Source organism: Myxocyprinus asiaticus, chromosome 30 (assembly GCF_019703515.2).
Source record: "Myxocyprinus asiaticus isolate MX2 ecotype Aquarium Trade chromosome 30, UBuf_Myxa_2, whole genome shotgun sequence".
Taxonomy (NCBI): domain Eukaryota; kingdom Metazoa; phylum Chordata; class Actinopteri; order Cypriniformes; family Catostomidae; genus Myxocyprinus; species Myxocyprinus asiaticus.
In genome coordinates, this window is record NC_059373.1 from 12,677,069 (window position 1) to 12,695,849 (window position 18,781).

At 47.3% G+C, this 18,781-nt stretch overlaps 1 protein-coding gene across 1 annotated transcript in view; it reads right to left on the minus strand.

Moving 5' to 3' along the window:
• LOC127421402 (potassium voltage-gated channel subfamily H member 8-like) overlaps window positions 1–18,781 on the minus strand; it is a 69,701-nt gene that overhangs the window by 17,807 nt on the left and 33,113 nt on the right. Inside the window, exons 7-8 of the mRNA XM_051664430.1 lie at window positions 3,433–3,637; window positions 543–761 (exon numbers count right to left, since the gene is read on the minus strand). Coding sequence (XP_051520390.1) covers window positions 543–761; window positions 3,433–3,637 — 424 coding nt within the window. The remainder of the gene's footprint in view (window positions 1–542; window positions 762–3,432; window positions 3,638–18,781) is intronic.

Genomic DNA, 18,781 nt, shown 5'->3' on the forward strand with positions numbered 1-18,781 from the left:
TGTCGTAATGATGCACTTTGTGTATATATTTTAAAGGATCATGTTCTGTCTATGAACTCTATTGATGATAAACAGGTGGTGATTGAATGTGTACATACATGTTGGTGTGTGTTATTGGGTATTATTGTATGACTGGGAAGGAGACAGAAGTGCCCCATGGTGCAGGGTGACATTTCACAATATAAAGGTCATGAATTTTGTGTGTGAGCAGCTGGTGTGACTCATATCATCCCATTTCACAACATACAATCATACATAAACACATATGCACAGTTAGGCCCATATGAATGTTTATTGTAGGCCTATGTTGTGTATTGTCCATATCTTCATTTACTTTTACTGTACAGCTGCTGCGTACCTCATTTATAGCCATGGAAATTCTTTTATTTTAATAATTTGTCTTGTACAACCAAACAAAGATGCAACCTCATTTTTGGTTTTCAATGAGCAAAACACATACACACACAAATTAAAGTTTTTGGACCATAAAATTGGTTTAAATATGTCATACCCATGAACATAACCTGTCTGCATGTACACACCTCCAATGAGCATGGTGCAGATGGAGAAGATCTTCTCGGCATCTGTGTTTGCAGAGACGTTTCCAAAGCCCACGCTGGTCAGGCTGCTGAGGGTGAAGTACAAAGCGGCAATGTAGATGCTCCGTAAAGACGGTCCATTGCTCACAGTTCCGTTGACCACACCCGTACCCACCCCCTCATATGGAGATTCTAACCGCTTCCCAAGCTCATGCAGCCAGCCTGACAGAGGGAGAAAAAGAAAGATTGAAAGGTAACTAAAAATCTCCCACTATATGTGTGTTTGTGTATCAGTGTCCATATGGTGGACATTTCTCTTGGATTGCAACAATGACATAACACAAAGGGATAGTTCACCCTAAAAAAGGAAAATTCTGTCATAATTTACCCACTCTCATGTTGTTTCAAACCAGCAAGACATTTTTTCTTCCATGGAACACAAAAGGAGATATTTTGCAGAATGTTTACGCTGCTCTTTTGCATACAGTGAAAGCAAACAGTGACCAGGGGCTATCAAGCTTTTTTGTAAGTGTGGTCTAAGTGAACTTGGGTACATGAAAGACAGAAAAGCATATCTTGTGATCCAATCTCACCAAGACATTTCTTCACTAACAGCAAATTGTCAATTACAATTGTTTTTAACCATTCCAAAGAGAAAAACCTTGCGTTTGCTGATAAGGAAGAACCCATCATTCTACAACATCTAAATCAGAGTACCAGCAAGGAGATTCCAGCCCTGTGTTGCTATAGTAATTGCCAGTCAGAGCAGGCCTGGGGTCAGTGGTCAGATGCCGAGGGGAAAAACAGCTTTCCATCAATACTGATCAGGGGCCAGGTGGTGGAAAAGCTGGTACTTCTGCAGCAGCCCATCATTATGGACCATAGAGCAACACAGTGGTCCTAATTACAGTCCCTCCTACAGATTAAAGGGAGAGAGAGGCCTGCAGCACACCGTTTGGGTGACTGGTCTGTTGCTGGGTTCTCTCTTCACTAATTTTTCACTTTGTCTTGCTCACTCGGCTGCCTGTTGTCTCGTGCATTCTTCTTATCCTTGCTATCTTCCACTATCACTGTCCATCACTGTCCAACACAGTGTCTGCCTTATCTCTTCTCTACAACTGTACATTCAGCTTTTTGTTGTTTAAAGGGATAGTTCAACAAACACTATAATTATTTCATCATTTACTCACCAAATCCGAATGACTTTTCTTTCTTCCATAGAACAGAAAATGAGATGATAGGCAGAGTGTTATCCTTTGTCACCATTCACTTTTATTGAATTGAAAAAGGATGTAATGAAATTGAATTGAGACTGAGGCTAACATTCTGCCTAATATCTGCTTTTGTGTTCTATAGAGGAAAGAAAGTCATATGGGTTTGGAACAACATACTGTTGCGTAAATTATGACTTGAATTTTCATTTTGGGTATACTATCACTAATGTCTAATCACTCTCTAATCAGTCTCTCTTTGTCTTTTTTTCAGCTCAGAATGCAAAAAATTCAATCTATCCATATTATGTCTATCATGCAATTTTAACAAATCCATTCCAAGCTGATATTTCATGAACTGTTGCATTAGGAATCAATCACAACAAATTACACTGCGATTACAGTCCAGAGACACTGAGTCTTGTGAAATCGCAGTTCAGGGACTCTTCCATTTTTAGGTGAAGATGGATGTCTGTTTTGGATGTTTGTTTTTTCAGTGTATTTGTCATAATGTATGTCCCTGTCGAAAAGACAAGTTATGTCTTGCCTTTTTAGCAGCTTGTCTTGTTTCATATGCTGAAAGAACAAGTTACTGACTAGCATATGTGTAATGTTTAATGTGTGTGTTCATGTATATCATGTCTTTTATTTTGTATTCTAGTTCCTGTTTCATGTCATGTGTTCCCTAGTCATGTGATATCCTGTTTTACCTCCATGTTCATGTGTCTGGTTTTCATTGGTTCATTGTTTAATTATCTTGTTTAGAGTTCTGTTTTTCATTGGTCATCTTTGTCATGTGTTCTCCCATGTCTAGTATTTAAACCCTCATGTTTTCCATTGTCCCTTGTCAGGTATTATGTTTGGTAATGTTGGTTACATGTCAAGTCAGGTTTATTTCAAGTCAAGTTTTAGTCAAGTCTATTCAAGTTCATGTTTATGTTTCACGTTTATAGTTAGGGTTTTTTGGATTTCACATTTGTAAATAAAATTGCACTTGGGTTCTTCATCTCTTCGATTTCCTCATCGCTCAGCAGCAGCATCGTTACAATATGTTGTGTTCTGGATGTTGGTAGATATAGTGCATGTCTGTTCCAGTATACAGTACATGTGTACAGAAATAAAGTGGCCCCAAAAGTAAAGTTTGGACACTTAAGCCACACATGAAAATGTATGAATGCCATTGGATTAGATAACAAACTATCAAACCAAGTGGCATTTATTTTAAAGAAAGAAAGTGCAAGTACGCTTTTCAAGTAAACATTTCACAAAAAGAGGTTTCTAGGTTTTAAATAAAAAAAAAAAACAGATATAATGCTAAAAATAAAGACAAAAGGTATTTGGACACTTTGTGGTTATCAAATCTGAAGACCAATATGAAGACTTCACTCATTCACTAAAATGACCATTTGGTTTAAAGTAAAAGGAAAAATGGCTCAGAAAAGCAAAGGTAATTCTGAGAAAAGCTCTAGCATCATTTGTACAGTATGCAGATGCCACTTTATTTAATACTTTTCTTATCTAACACAATGACATTCAAACATTTTTGTTTTCAGTCCAAACACATTTCAGTATTTGGACTTTAATGTCCAAACACTTTGGGGCCAGAGTATAAATGTAGGTGTGCACGAATGTGTATGAGATATGAGAGCCTGTGTGAATGTTCACATAAATAGCTATTTCACCTATATCCCAGTTGTCTGTGTTGCTCTCCACCTCCTTCTTGCCGATGATGTACCAGATGCAGGCCATCCAGTGAGCCAGCAGGGCAAACATGGACATGAGCAGGGTCAGCACCACCGTGCTGTGCTGGGAGTAGCGGTCCATCTTCTGCAGAAGACGTAGGAGTCTCAGCAAGCGTACAGTCTTCAGCAGGTGGACCACTGACACCTGGCAGAGACGAGAAGGCATTAACTGTTGAGCATTTGCTGACAATGAAAAATAAAAATTCATGGCCAGTGAGAAATATTAATGCCATAATTTAAGCAAATCTGAAAGTTTTTTTCTATATAGGCATTCAACAGGACAGAAAATCCTTTACTGTAAAATATCTATTAAAGGGGCTTTATAGCAATAGATCAAGCTTAAATAGCCTACAGAATATATATTCCATAACTATTGCTTTTATTTTTAAGTATAAACAAAATATATAAAATAGGATCATACTTGTATTGAACTTTGTATTGACCCGAATATGAACTTTTACACATATCCTCACCACCAGTTTGGCAACACATGCACGGACACAAACACACACCCCCACACACCACTATTAGATCAGTTTGTCCAGTGCTTCAGGCAGTAACTAGTAGACAATATTCATCACAGCTTTTCTTATTATAATAAGACAGACAATTCTTATGGGAACCAGGCCCTTCATGTCCCAGCAGCACTAAATAATAACCCACGTTGTAACAGCCGCAATCTTTCACTTGACAGTCAAATATTATTAAACATCAGGAGCTCATAGTCTCAGAAGCAAAATAAATGAGAACATTAACACTATTAGGAGAGAAGAAAGGCTGAACTTAACTGCTGCTTAAGAATTACATGAGGGTGAAAATGAGGGTGGAGAGGGTGAGGCTGTAGCATGGGTTCATACACTGAGGTTTATTTGGTAATGTGTCAAAGTGGATTATAAACGAATACTCTTAAACTGCCCTTACAAAAATGAACTGCAGTTAAACTGCAGTCTGATTGTAGTATTACTGCAATGTATGTAGTAAAAAGTGCAGTTTTGTGTAGTATTATAATGTTGTACTGCACAATGACAAACTGTACTGCACTTACAATGCCTTTTAACTGCAGTACTGATATAGTGCACTACAGTACAATTGTAGATCAGTGTAGTAATACTACTACAGTTCAGTGAAGTATACCTGCATTCCACACTGGTATAACTGCAGTACATTGCAAAATAATAGCAGTCCAGTGAAGTATAATTTCAAATCAATGCAGTACAGCTATAGTTTGTGTAGTTCACCTGCAGTTTAGTGCAGCTAAACAGCTGTACTCCAGTATAAATGGAGCTTCAATTGCAAATGCATTTTTCATATTGAACAAAACTGCAGTTCTAAAGCGTTCTAAACTAGAGCTGTCGAAATTAACGTATGCGGTTAATTTACAATGTTTGGCACGCTGTTTATTTTTTTAAACATGATTAACGTAATTACCAATTTAACATTAGATTCTGGCATTCTGTTCTATTCTGTGTGAGATCTAAACAGTAGTTGCAATAGGGCGGAACCTTTGCGATATAACCGAGAGACACACACACCACAAACAAACACACAGCATCAAAGTGATGGAGAAAGGACCTCTTAATGGTAATTTAATGTAAAAAAACCAATGAAGACGCAGCAAACTAAAGACTCATTCACACGGGGGGCCAGGGTAGCTCAGCTAGTATTGATGCTGACTACCACCCCTGGGGTCACGAGTTTGAATCCAGGGTGTGCTGAGTGACTCCAGCCAGGTCTCCTAAGCAACCAAATTGGCCTGGTTGCTAGGGAGGGTAGAGTCACAAAGGGTAACCTCCTCGTAGTCGCGATTAATGGTTCTCGCTCTCAATGGGGCACATGGTAAGTTGTGCCTGGATCGCGGAGAGTAGCATGAGCCTCCAGATGCGGAGTCTCCGCGGTGTCATGCACAACGAGCCATGTGATAAGATGCATGGATTGATGGTCTCAGAAGCGGAGGGAACTGAGACTTGTCCTTCGCCACCCGGATTGAGGTGAGTAACCGCGCCACCACGAGGACCTACTAAGTGGGAACTGGGCATTCCAAATTGGGAGAAAATAAAAAAATAAGACTCATTCACACGACTCGGTGGAGTGAAGCAGTCAGCGTTTCCTTGGCGCCTCGTTGCACTTCTTTCTTACTGGACTATTTGGATGAAGTATCATTATGAGGGCAGTATTAGCGCTAAAAGCAAAACAAAGCCCTATTTGGATGGTCATTGTTTCTCAGCGTGATGTCTGTGTGCGCGCACTCACTCTCTCTCTCTCTCTCTCTCTCTCTCTCTCTCTCTCTCTCTCTCTCTCCAGTAAGCAATCAAACATACACACTCTCTCTAGGAAGAGAGAGAAAAGCCCCACATACCACATACAGTAGAAAAAATTTGGAAAATATCAGGAAAAGTTAGATTAGCGCAACCTCTTTTTTTCTATTTTTCTTCTACGTAAGAGCTCCCACTCAGTGTGGTGGAGCAGGAATGTAACTATATTCAAGTGTATCATTTCCAACATTTCTACATATGCACATTACTATACATCTTGACAAATAAGGTGTATATATACAGGTGCTGGTCATATAATTAGAATATCATCAAAAAGTTGATTTATTTCACTAATTCCATTCAAAAAGTGAAACTTGTATATTATATTCATTCATTACACACAGACTGATATATTTCAAATGTTTATTTCTTTTAATTTTGATGATTATAACTGACAACTAAGGAAAATCCCAAATTCAGTATCTCAGAAAATTAGAATATTGTGAAAAGGTTCAATACTGAAGACACCTGGTGCCACACTCTAATCAGCTAATTAACTCAAAACACCTGCAAAGGCCTTTAAATGGTCTCTCAGTCTAGTTCTGTACGCTACACAATCATGGGGAAGACTGCTGACTTGACAGTTGTCCAAAAGATGACCATTGATACGTTGCACAAGGAGGGCAAGACACAAAAGGTCATTGCAAAAGAGGCTGGCTGTTCACAGAGCTCTGTGTCCAAGCACATTAATAGAGAGGCGAAGGGAAGGAAAAGATGTGGTAGAAAAAAGTGTACAAGCAATAGGGATAACCGCACCCTCGAGAGGATTGTGAAACAAAACCCATTCAAAAATGTGGGGGAGAACCACTACGCACAGACGTATGCAAGACATGGGTTTCAGCTGTCGCATTCCTTGTGTCAAGCCACTCTTGAACAATAGACAGCGTCTGAAGCGTCTTGCCTGGGCTAAAGACAAAAAGGACTGGACTGCTGCTGAGTGGTCCAAAGTTATGTTCTCTGATGAAAGTAAATTTTGCATTTCCTTTGGAAATCAGGGTCCCAGAGTCTGGAGGAAGAGAGGAGAGGCACACAATCCACGTTGCTTGAGGTCCAGTGTAAAGTTTCCACAGTCAGTGATGGTTTGGGGTGCCATGTCATCTGCTGGTGTTGGTCCACTGTGTTTTCTGAGGTCCAAGGTCAATGCAGCCGTATACCAGGAAGTTTTAGAGCGCTTCATGCTTCCTGCTGCTGACCAACTTTATGGAGATGCAGATTTCATTTTCCAACAGGACTTGGCACCTGCACACAGTGCCAAAGCAACCAGTATCTGGTTTAAGGACCATGGTATCCCTGTTCTTAATTGGCCAGCAAACTCGCCTGACCTTAACCCCATAGAAAATCTATGGGGTATTGTGAAGAGGAAGATGCGATATGCCAGACCCAACAATGCAGAAGAGCTGAAGGCCACTATCAGAGCAACCTGGGCTCTCATAACACCTGAGCAGTGCCACAGACTGATCGACTCCATGCCACGCCGCATTGCTGCAGTAATTCAGGCAAAAGGAGCCCCAACTAAGTATTGAGTGCTGTACATGCTCATACTTTTCATGTTCATACTTTTCAGTTGGCCAAGATTTCTAAAAATCCTTTCTTTGTATTGGTCTTAAGTAATATTCTAATTTTCTGAGATACTGAATTTGGGATTTTCCTTAGTTGTCAGTTATAATCATCAAAATTAAAAGAAATAAACATTTGAAATATATCAGTCTGTGTGTAATGAATGAATATAATATACAAGTTTCACTTTTTGAATGGAATTAGTGAAATAAATCAACTTTTTGATGATATTCTAATTATATGACCAGCACCTGTATAGAGTCATAATTCAGCATTTTTAAAATCTGTGATTAACTATAAAAAATCATGCAATGAAATATTTTAAACAACATTGCCAATAATGGGTGTTCTTTACATTACAGTACTGTAGTATAGAGGTCATGTACGTTGCATGTACTGTATCACATGTTCATGACACTTGATCTGATAATGTGTGAAAAAGTATGCCTTTAACTTTTTCATGTTTTTAACTTTTTCCATTTTTTTTTCATGTTTATTTTATACTTTTATATTTGTTAGTGAATGTTTAATTTGAAATATTGCGTTGCTGATGCTCTGGTGTCTTAATGGCCAGGCACATCTTTAAAAGCTTTTAAACCTTTTTCAACATTTGAATGTCAATAAATTGCTGATTGCTAATAACCTGCATTGTGTTTGCAGTCACTGGTCAAGTTTTGAAGAATTTATGGAAGTACAGCAAATGTATTAAGTGTAGGAGTGCAGAGTGAAGTTCTAGTGAACAACAGTAGAACTGCAGTACAAGTGTGGCAATTTGGACGCAGTATTCCTGCAGTTTTCAGTACTGCAATAAAAGTGTGGTAATTTGGACACAGTATTCCTGCAGTTTTCATTACTGCACTACAAGTGTGGTGTAGCGCGGAGGAGGGCGGGGCTGGGCGGAATGACGGACGCCCGGACCCCAATCAGCCTGATGAGGAGAGCGAGGGATAAAGGCGACCGAAGACGGCAGAGAACTATGGGCAGCTGCCCTGTATGTGTTTGTGTGTCTTTTTATTTAATTAAATATTATTTATATTGTTAAGCCGGTTCTTGCCTCCTCCTTTCCCTTGTACCACCTTTACATTGGTGTCGAAACCCGGGAGGGAGGAGGGATGCCGTCGTAGAGTCCTCGACACTGCCGCCCACCCAGGGGAGTGCTGCTGCCATCCGCCGGGGGACGGTGTAGCCTGACCGCCCGGACGCGGGGAACGGCCGCCATCCGCGAGGCGAGGAGGTACGGGACTCCCCGACCGCATGGAGCGATGGTGTCGCTGCCAGGGGCGGAGGAGTGTCCCCACGTGCCACCAGAAAATCAGAGGGGCGTTCTGTCCGCTGGGGATCGGAGGTTTTACTCCGGTCCGCCGGGGGAGGAGCGGCTGTCGTCCGCCTGAGAGGGTGGAGGACTGATCGGGGACTACGTGACGGTGAATCAGAGAACCGGTGAGTGAGCTTTTTCTCTCTCTCCTCTCTCTCTCTTGTGCTGTCACTCCGTGTTGGCCTTTCCCTCTGCTTTTTTTTTTTTTTCAGGTCGAGGAAGGAGGGGATGACCTGCCGGCAGGAGGGGGGAATGTACGTCATGCCGGGGGCTCCCCAGCCTGAGGCAACACAGGGAGGAGTGTAGCGTGGAGGAGGGCGGGGCCGGAAGTGCATGAAGAGCTGACAAGGTCGTGGGAGGCACTTTTTTACTGCCCGGTCCCGATCTTTTCAGCTTCCCCGCCCTCACTACCCTCAATGGTGGGGTGGCCAAGGGCTATTCGGCAATCCCCCGGTGGATAAAGGCGCTCGCAGTGCACCTATGCCCGCAGAGCGCCGTCACCTGGCGTGGGCCCAAAGCCCCCGTCCAAAGCCTGTAGGTTTATGTCGTCTCTGACGGCCAAGGCCTACGGTGCTGCTGGACAAGCCGCCTCCGCCCTGCATGCCATGGCTCTCCTGTAAGTCCGCCAAGGCGCTAAAGGAACTGCACGAGGGTAGTTCCGCCCCGGGATTGATGCAGGAACTGCACTCGGTGACCGACCTCGGTCCAGGAGTGCCACCTTTGGCTCAACCTGGTCGAGATGGGTGAGGCCGACAGGACACGGTTCCTTGCTGCCCCCATCTCCCAGGCTGGCCTATTCGGCAACACCGTCAAGGACTTTGCCCAGCAGTTCTCGATGGTGGAGCAGTAGACGGAGGCTATCCGGCATATCCTGTCCGGCGTGGCTCAAGATCCCGCACCCCGTCTGCTCGTCGCCAAGAGCGTCCCCCTGCGGTGACTGCACCGGCTCCGCCGCAGCCTGCCCCTTCGGCCCGGCCCCGGCGTGGAGCCCACCGCAGGAAGGCTTCAAAGCGCCCTTGAGACGGCGACCCAGGGTCGACGAAACCCGCTGCTCTGGAGCTGGTAAGCAGACCTCTCCATCTTTTTGTTACCTTTGCATTTAATTGCGCTGCATGCCCAAGTGGCTGCAGTACTCAAGAGTCCAGCAAGAGCGGTGTCCTTGTTCCCTGGGTCACGTACCCAGTGTGCACGGCCGTCATCACGACCACCTTCCACCACTCTATTTGGCAGGTTTGGCAATCCAGCGGCGGTTTCCCGCCCCTGAGCGCCCAGCTGTGGCACAAATCCACCCCCAATGTGACAGTCTCCACGGGTCACGAGGACAGGCCTCTTTCTTCCCCATCCCAGGCTGTTCCGGGGGTGGTCACAAGGAGCCAGGTAAGTGCTTCGATGTCGCTAGACTCAGCACGGCTACGACATGGTGTGGCACCTCGAGCTCCGCCCCACCTGCCGGTACGTCCGACGACGTTGTCCCTTGGGTCCCCCTTGCGCGGAACTTGGACGTGTGGCTTGCGCTTTCCAATCTGTCGCGATGGCTGGTCCGGACCGTCCGACTAGGCTACACAATTCAGTTCGCCAGGCGTCTGCCCAGGTTCAGCGGTGTCCACTTCACCTTGGTGAAGGACGAAAACGCTGCTACCTTGAGCGCGGAGATCGATAGAACCTGTCCCTCTGGCTGAGATGAAGAAGGGGTATTACAGCCCTTACTTCATCGTACCGAAAGAAGGCGGTGGGCTGCGGCCAATCTTGGACCTGCGAGTACTGAACCGGGCTTTACACAGACTCCCATTCAAGATGTGGACACAAAAAAGCATTCTGGCGAGCGTCCGGCATCAAGATTGGTTCGTGGTGGTAGACCTGAAGGACGCGTACTTCAACGTCTCGATCCTTCCTTGACACAGGCCCTTCCTGCAGTTTGCATTCGAGGGTCAGGCATATCAGTACAAGGTCCTCCCTTTCGGCCTGTCCCTGTCTCCTTGAATCTTCACGAAGGTCGCAGAGGCAGCCCTTGCCCCACTAAGGGAGGTGGCCATTCGCATTCTCAACTACAGTATCTCGACGACTGGCTAATCTTAGCTCACTCTTGGGACATGTTGTGCGCACACAGGGACTTGGTGCTCTCACACCTCAGCCGACTAGGGCTTCGGGTCAACTGGGAAAAGAGCAAGCTCCTCCCGGTTCAAAGCATCTTTTCTCGGTTTGGAGTTGGACTCTTTGACAGCGTGCCTCACGAATGAGCGTGCCCAGTCGGTGTTGGCTTGTTTGAAGGTGTTCAAACAGAAAACAGTGGTTCCACTGAAACTTTTTCAGAGGCTCCTGGGGCATATGGCATCCTCAGCGGTGGCCACCCCGCTCGGGTTGATGCAAATGAGGACGCTTCAGCACTGGCATCAGACTCAAGTCCCGAAATGGGCATTGTGCCGCGGGACACATCGCATGGTCATCACGCCGGTCTGTCACCGTCTTTTCAGCCCTTGGACTGACCTCTCATTTCTACGGGCAGGTGTTCCCCTAGAACTGGTCTCCAGGCACATCATTGGTCATGACGGATGCCTCCAAAACAGGCTGGGGCACTGTTTGCAATGGGCACGCAGCCGCCGGCTTGTGGACGGACCCGCGACTGCATTGGCACATCAACTGACTAGAGTTGTTGGCAATTCTGCTCGCCCTGCGGAGATTTCGGCCGTTGATCCAGGGCAAGCACGTGTTAGTTTTGACAGACAACATGGCAACGGTAGCATATGTCAACCACCAAGGCGGTCTGCGCTCTCGTTGTATTTCACAACTCGCCCGCCATCTCCTCCTCTGGAGTCAGCAGCACTTCAAGTTGCTGCGAGCCACTCACATCCCGGGCAACCTCAACACCACAGTGGATGCGCTGTCATGACAGGTTACCCTCAGGGGAGAGTGGAGACTCCACCCTCAGGTGGTCCAGCTGATTTGGAGTTGATTCAGACAGGCACAGGTGCACCTGTTTGCCTCCCAGTGAGCCTACTTGCACAGACCCTGTGCAAGGTCAGGGAGGACGAGGAGCAGGTCATCCTGGTAGCACCCTACTGGCCCACCCAGACGTGGTTCTTGGACCTCACGCTCCTCGCGACAGCACCCCCCGGCGAATTCCCCTGAGGAAGGACCTTCTTTCTCAGGGACGGGGCACCATCTGGCACCCACGACCAGACCTCTGGAATCTCCATGTCTGGCCCCTGGACGGGACCTGCAGTGGTAGACACGATCACTCAGGCTAGGGCCCCCTCTACGAGGCGCCTGTATGCCTTTAAGTGGCGTCTGTTCGCTAAGTGGTGTTCTTCCCGATGGGAAGACCCCCAGAGATGCGCAGTCAGATCAGTGCTTTCCTTCCTGCAGGAGAGGTTGGAAGGGAGGCTGTCCCCTTCCACCTTGAAGGTGTACGTTGCCGCCATAGCAGCACACCACGACGCAGTCGACGGTAAGTCCTTAGGGAAGCACGACCTGATCATCAGGTTCCTAAGAGGTGCCAGGAGGCTGAATCCCCCCAGACCGTGCCTCATTCCCTCATCGGACCTCTCTGTAGTTCTTCAGGGTCTACAGAGAGACCCCTTTGAGCCTTTGCAGTCAGCCGAGCTTAAGGCACTCTCCTTGAAGACTGCCCTCCTGACTGCGCTCACTTCCATCAAGAGGGTAGGAGACCTGCAAGCGTTCTCTGTCAACGAAACTGGAGTTCGGTCCGGGTTACTCTCACGTGATCCTGAGACTCTGACCGGGCTATGTGCCCAAGGTTCCCACGACCCCTTTTAGGGACCAGGTGGTGAACCTGCAAGCACTGCCCCAGGAGGAGGCAGACCCAGCCCTGTCGTTGCTGGTTGCTTTATGCATCTATTTGGATCGCACGCAGAGCTTTAGTATCTCTGAGCAGCTCTTTGTCTGCTTTGGTGCACAGCGGAAAGGAAGCACTGTCTCCAAGCAGAGGATTGCCCACTGGCTCATTGACGCCATAACTATGGCATATCACGCCCAGGACATGCCGCCCCCGGTAGGGCTACGAGCCCATTCTTCCAGGGGTGTAGCGGCCTCCTGGGTCCAGGCCAGGGGTGCCTCTCTAACATACCTTTGCAGAGCAGCAGGCTGGGCAACACCCGACACCTTTGCAAGGTTCTACAACCTCCGGGTGGAACCGGTTTCATCCCAGGTAGTGGCACGCAATACAAGCGGATAAGCCCGGGATAGCCGGCTGGGTGTATCGCTTGCACATAGCGCCTACCACCTCCTTTTGAGCTGAAGATGTGCGCCATTAATTCCCAGTAGTGTTCACAAACTTTGTTCCCTGGTTGACTTCCTCCGAGCCCTGTGGCAGTCGAGTTTTCAGAGAGACTCACTGCCGGCCCAGTACACGTGCTAACTAAGAGTCCTGTTCTGGGGTAGGTGCTCCACATGTGGCGGTTCATTGTAAGGCTAACCCCATGTGATATATATCTTCCGCTAATTCGTTTCCCTGTTGGCAAACTGCGTCTTCCTTGGGCAGAGCCCCCTTGTAGTAACTCCTCCCCCGTTGGGTAGGATCTACCTTGAAGACTCTCCACATTATTGGAAAGACCATGTGATGTATTCTTCTACTTAAATATCCCCCCCTCTCTTTGGGCGAGGTGTGGTCTCCGCAGTGTCTTCCCCTTGGGAGGGGCAAATACCAAATACCACTCAAATACCACTCGCCAATTTTCATTGGCCTTTTATCAAAGACCAGAGGTGTCTCAGGCTCCCAAGAGTGACCCCTAGTGTCACTACATCGACACAACTTCTCATTCCCTCCATCAGGGAATGGAGGTTACACAAGTAACCATGACATTTTTAGTACTGCAGTACAAGTGTTGTAATTTGGACAGAGTATTCCTGCAGTTTTCAGTACTGCAGTACAAGTGTGGTGTGGCAGCGGGGGCGTGGTCACACGTCCATCCGGAGTCTGATAATGTCTAACACCTGTTTCTAGTTGCAGTAAGCAGTGGGGAGAGCGATAAAGAGCGACCACGCCAGAGACCAGGGAGAGAGAGTTCAGGACAGACTGAAAAGTGCTGTGCCTAAGTGTTAAGCTGTAAAGCCATTTTGAGTTTATTGAAATTAAAGTCTTACCTTGAGTTTCAACCCCACGTTTCCCATGTCCTCCTGTTCCCTGTCTACGAACTTCCTTACACTGGTGCCGAAACCCGGGTTATTGGAGGAAATACACCGACATGGAGTCCTCGCACTTGGTGGAAGTCATCAAGTCCCTCACCAGTATGCAATAGGCGCAACATCAGGCCCTGCTTGAGCTATGCCAGGACCAGGATCGCCGATTCCAGGAGGTGCTGCGAGCTCAAGCAGAGGACCGGCACAATCCGGAGCGTGCTACACCAGGAGAAAACCCCGGCCGTGACCCCCATGCCCCCAGTTGCTCTTATGAAGATGGGGCCCGAAGATGATCCCGAGGACTTCCTGGATCTTTTTGAAAGGACGGCCGAGATCCTGAGCGTGCCCAGTGGGCGGCCAGGCTTATCCCATTGGTGTCCGGGGAAGCTCAACTCGTGGCGCAACAACTATTGCCGGTGAATCTCCTGGCATATGATGACCTGAGGAAGACCATCCTGCAGTGGGTCGGCCACAGCCCGGAGCAATACCGACAGCTTTTCTGGTCAATGGAGATGGAAGGGGACGGCCGACCCTTTGCCTTCACCCAGCGGCTCCGGGTCACCTGCTGGAAGTGGCTGCTGGCTGAGGACCGCGACACCAAAGGAATCATTGACCACATGGTGCTGGAGCAGCTGATCCGTTGGCTACCGAAAGGAACGCGGAGTGGATCCAGTGCCACTGCCCGGCGTCGCTGGAGGAGGCCGTCCAACAGGCGGAGGACAAGATCTTGGCATATCAAAGGGCAGAAGAGCCCTCCCACTCTCTCTCCCCTCCCCCTATGTTTTCCCCGATCGAGCCAGAGTGTACAGAATACCGGTAAGTGTCAAGGGGAGTACTCATCAAGCCTTGTTGGATACGGGCTGTAACCAGACCACTATCCACCAATGCTTGGTTCAACATGACGTGAGGGAGGGGGAGGCTTCGGCCCCTCCCGTCCTTTGAGGATTTTCCGAAAGGGATTTCCCTCTAGAGCTGTCAAGAGATGAAACCCTTAGGCATGCCCTCGACCAAGTGAAAGTTATTGATGGTCAGCGACCCTATTTTGTGACAATCGAAGAGTGGTTGTATCGAGTGATGCAGGACGCTCAAACAAAGGAGGATACAACCTTGCTGTTAATACCGCAGAGCCGTCAGGAAATGTTATTCCAGGCGGCTCACTATAATCCAATGGCGGGTCACTTAGGGGAGAGAAAAACACTGAACCGACTAATTTGCCCGGCCCACTTTTATTGGCCGGGCATTCGCGGGGATGTTCACAGATGGTGAGCGGCATGCCGTGAATGTCAGCTGGTGAATCCATCAGCCACCCCAAGAGCGCCTTTGTGCCCTCTTCCGCTGATCGAGGTCCCCTTCGAAAGAATTGGCATGGACCTCGTCAGGCCATTAGAGTGTTCAGCTCGCAGACATCGCTTTGTATTAGTCGTGGTGGACTAATGAACGCGATATCCGGAAGCAGTACCTCTGCGCAACATCTCAGCACACAGTGTTGCGGAGGCACTCTTCTAAATAATCTCCTGGGTGGGGATTCCGAAAGAAATCCTCACTGATCAAGGCACTACATTTATGTCACGAACACTCCTAAAGCTTTGCGAATTCTTGGGTATTAAGTTGATTCGCACCAGTGTTTACCATCCACAAACAGATGGCTTGGTGTAGCGATTTAATAAAACACTAAAAAATATGATTCGTAAGTTTGTGCACGAGGATGCTAGAAATTGGGATAAATGGCTCGATCCCCTGTTATTCACAGTATGAGAGGTCCCGCAAGCCTCCACAGTGTTTTCCCCATTCGAGCTGCTGTATGGGCGGCGCCCGCGTGGCGTGCTTGGTGTCATACACAAAGCTTGGTAGAAGGGGCCTTCAAACAGTAAGAATGAAATTCAATACGTTTTTGATCTTAGAGCAAAACTGCACACTTTGGGGCAACTAACACAGGAGAATTTGCTCCAAGCTCAGGAATGTCAAAGCCGACTGTATAATTGGGGAACTCAGCTGTGGGAATTTGCACCGGGAGACAAAGTGCTTGTATTAATTCCCACATCAAGCTCCAAATGACTCGCCAAGTGGCAAGGACCATTTGAGGTCACACGACGAGTGGTGGATCTCAATTATGAGGTGAAGCGAACTGATAGAGGGGGCGCACGTCAAATATACCACCTCAACCTCCTGAAATTATGGAGGGAGGCGGTCCCTGTGACGTGGCTACGGTAGTTCCGGAGAGGGTAATGCTCGGGCCTGAGGTGAATACAAAACCCAATCATATCACCCTGGTCACTTGTGGAGATCACCTCTCACCGTATCAAGTCACGGAGGTTGCCAAGTTGCAACAGGAATTTGCAGACGTCTTTTCCCCTCTGCCAGGTCATACAAACCTCATCCAGCACCACATCGAGACCGAGCCAGGGGTAGTGGTACGTAGCCGTCCCTACCAACTGCTTGAACACAAAAGAAAATAGTTCGGGAAGAGTTGGATGCAATGCTCGATATGGGGGTAATAGAGGAATCGCACAGTGATTGGTCCAGCCCGGTTGTTCTGGTACCTAAGAGCGACGGGTCTGTACAGTTCTGTGTGGATTATAGAAAAGTCAACGCGGTGTCTAAATTTGACAACTACCTAATGCCTCGTGTTGATGAGTTGCTCGATCGTTTGGGCACCGCTCAATTTTATTTGACACTGGATTTGACAAAGTGTTATTGGCAGATTCCCTTGACACCAATATCCCATGAAAAAACGGCCTTCTCCACACCGTTTGGATTACACCAGTTTGTGACTGTAAATGTTGTTTACAAAAAAACAGTGATGTTTCTGTTTGGTTTGTTTGGGGCCCCGGCTACGTTTCAGCGCCTCATGGACCAAATCCTCAGACCGCATTTGGCTTACGCCGCTGCCCATCTGATGACATCATCATTTACAGTAATGATTGGCAGCAGCACATGCAGCATCTGAGGGCAGTTCTGAGGGACGAGCGGGACTCACAGCAAACCCCAAGAAGTGCGTGACTGGATGGGTGGAGGTACGGTATCTGGGGTTCTACTTGGGCCATGGGCAGGTGTGTCCCCAAATTGACAAACTACAGCGACCTGTCCGAGACCCAAGACCAAAAAGGGAGTGAGACAGTTCCTGGGGCTGGCTGGCTATTATAGGAGATTTGTGCCTAATTATTCGGACGTCACAAGCCCGCTGACTTATCTCACTAAAAAGGGAGCTCCAGACCAGGTCCAGTGGATGGAGCAGTGTCAACATGAGTTAAAGCCGCACTTTGTGGGGGGACGCTTTTACATTCACCCAATTTCTCACTCCTTGTTGTGTTACAGATGGACACTTTAGACAGAGGGCTGGGGGTGGTGCTCTCACAGGTGGTGAAGGGGGAGGAGTGCCCGTGCTGTACATTAGCTGCAAGCTCTCATTGAGGGAGATGAAGTACAGCACCTTTGAAAAGGAGTGTCTTGCCATCAAGTGGCGGTCCTCACTCTCCGGTACTACCTGTTGGGGGGGGCCTTCACTCTCTGCTCAGATCATGCCCCACTCCAATGGCTCCACCACATGAAAGATACCAACGCACGGATCACCCGTTGGTATCTTGCTCTTCAGCTGTTTAAGTTCAAGGTGGTCCAGAGGCCGGGAGCGCAGATGGCTGTCACCGACTCCCTTTTCAGAAATGGGGGGGGGGGGGTAGATGGGCCGGATGTCTTTCTGGCCTGAGTAGGGTGGTGGGGATATGTGGCAGCGGGGACGTGGTCGAGCGTCTGTCTGGAGAGAGAGAAAGCAGCAAGGGTGCACACACCTGAGTCTGATAATGTCTAACACCTGTTTCTAGTTGCAGTAAGCAGTGGATAGAACGATAAAGAGCGACCATGCCAGAGACCGGGGAGAGAGAGTTCCAGACTGACAGACTGAAAAGTGCTGTGCCTAAGTGTTAAGCTGTAAAGCCATTTTGAGTTTATTGAAATTAAAGTCTTTCCTTGAGTTTCAACCCCACATTTCCCATGTCCTCCTGTTCCCTGTCTACAAACTTCCTTACATGTGGTAATTTGGACGCAGTGTTCCTGCAGTTTCCAGTACTGCAGTAATACTGTTTCCAATTTACCTCACTTGTACTACAGTTAAAAAACTGCAATTATTTTTTTTTGTAAGGGTGCTAACAATGTTGTTAAGGAATGGGAAGAAAGGAGAAAGGAAAAAAGAAATGAAGGAAGGTATGTAGAAGGAAGAAAGAAAGGACAGAGGCTAGGAGAGATGAAGGAAGGAAAGGAAAGAAGAAAAAATTGAAGGAATGTAGAAGGAAGGAAGGGACAGGTGGAGAGATGACGGAAGAAATGGAAAGGAAAAACAAAGCAAGGGGGAAGGAAGGAAGGAAGGACAGAGGCAGGGAGAGATGAAGGAAGAATAAAAGGAAAGAGAAAGGAAGGAAGGAAGGAAGGAAGGAAGTGTGAACAGAGGTAGGGAGAGCTGAAGCAATTAGAAAGGAATGGTAAGCTAAGAGAGGTGAAGGGCAGAAAGCAAAAGGAAGGAAGGAATGAATGAAAGAGTGAAGGAAGGGAAAGGAAAGGAAAGGAAGGAAAGGAAAAGGAAAGCTTTTTTGTGGGTTTGTGTCCATACATGTGTACACACTGCAGCTGGAGGGCAGATGTGAAGGGAAACCAGAGGAGCAGAGGTGAAATCTGTAATTGGAGCAGATTTAAGGGAACATCTCAGATACAACAAGCCCTGTCTCACAGCAACAGAGTGCACACTGTATTTCTCTCTGCCTGGCTCTCACTGTCCCCCTCTTAATAAGCCTCAATGGATTTCAAGCACTCTTTCATTGTGTTATGCCATATAGAGGGATGCAGGGGTTCATTACTGTACGTGTGTGTGTGTGTGTGTGTGTGTGTCCATGTGGCACTGATCGATTCCGCCAGTCTGGATTGGCCAGAAAAGCTGACTGTCTTTTGCTCTAAATTAAACCAGTGAGATCTGTGACCCTTT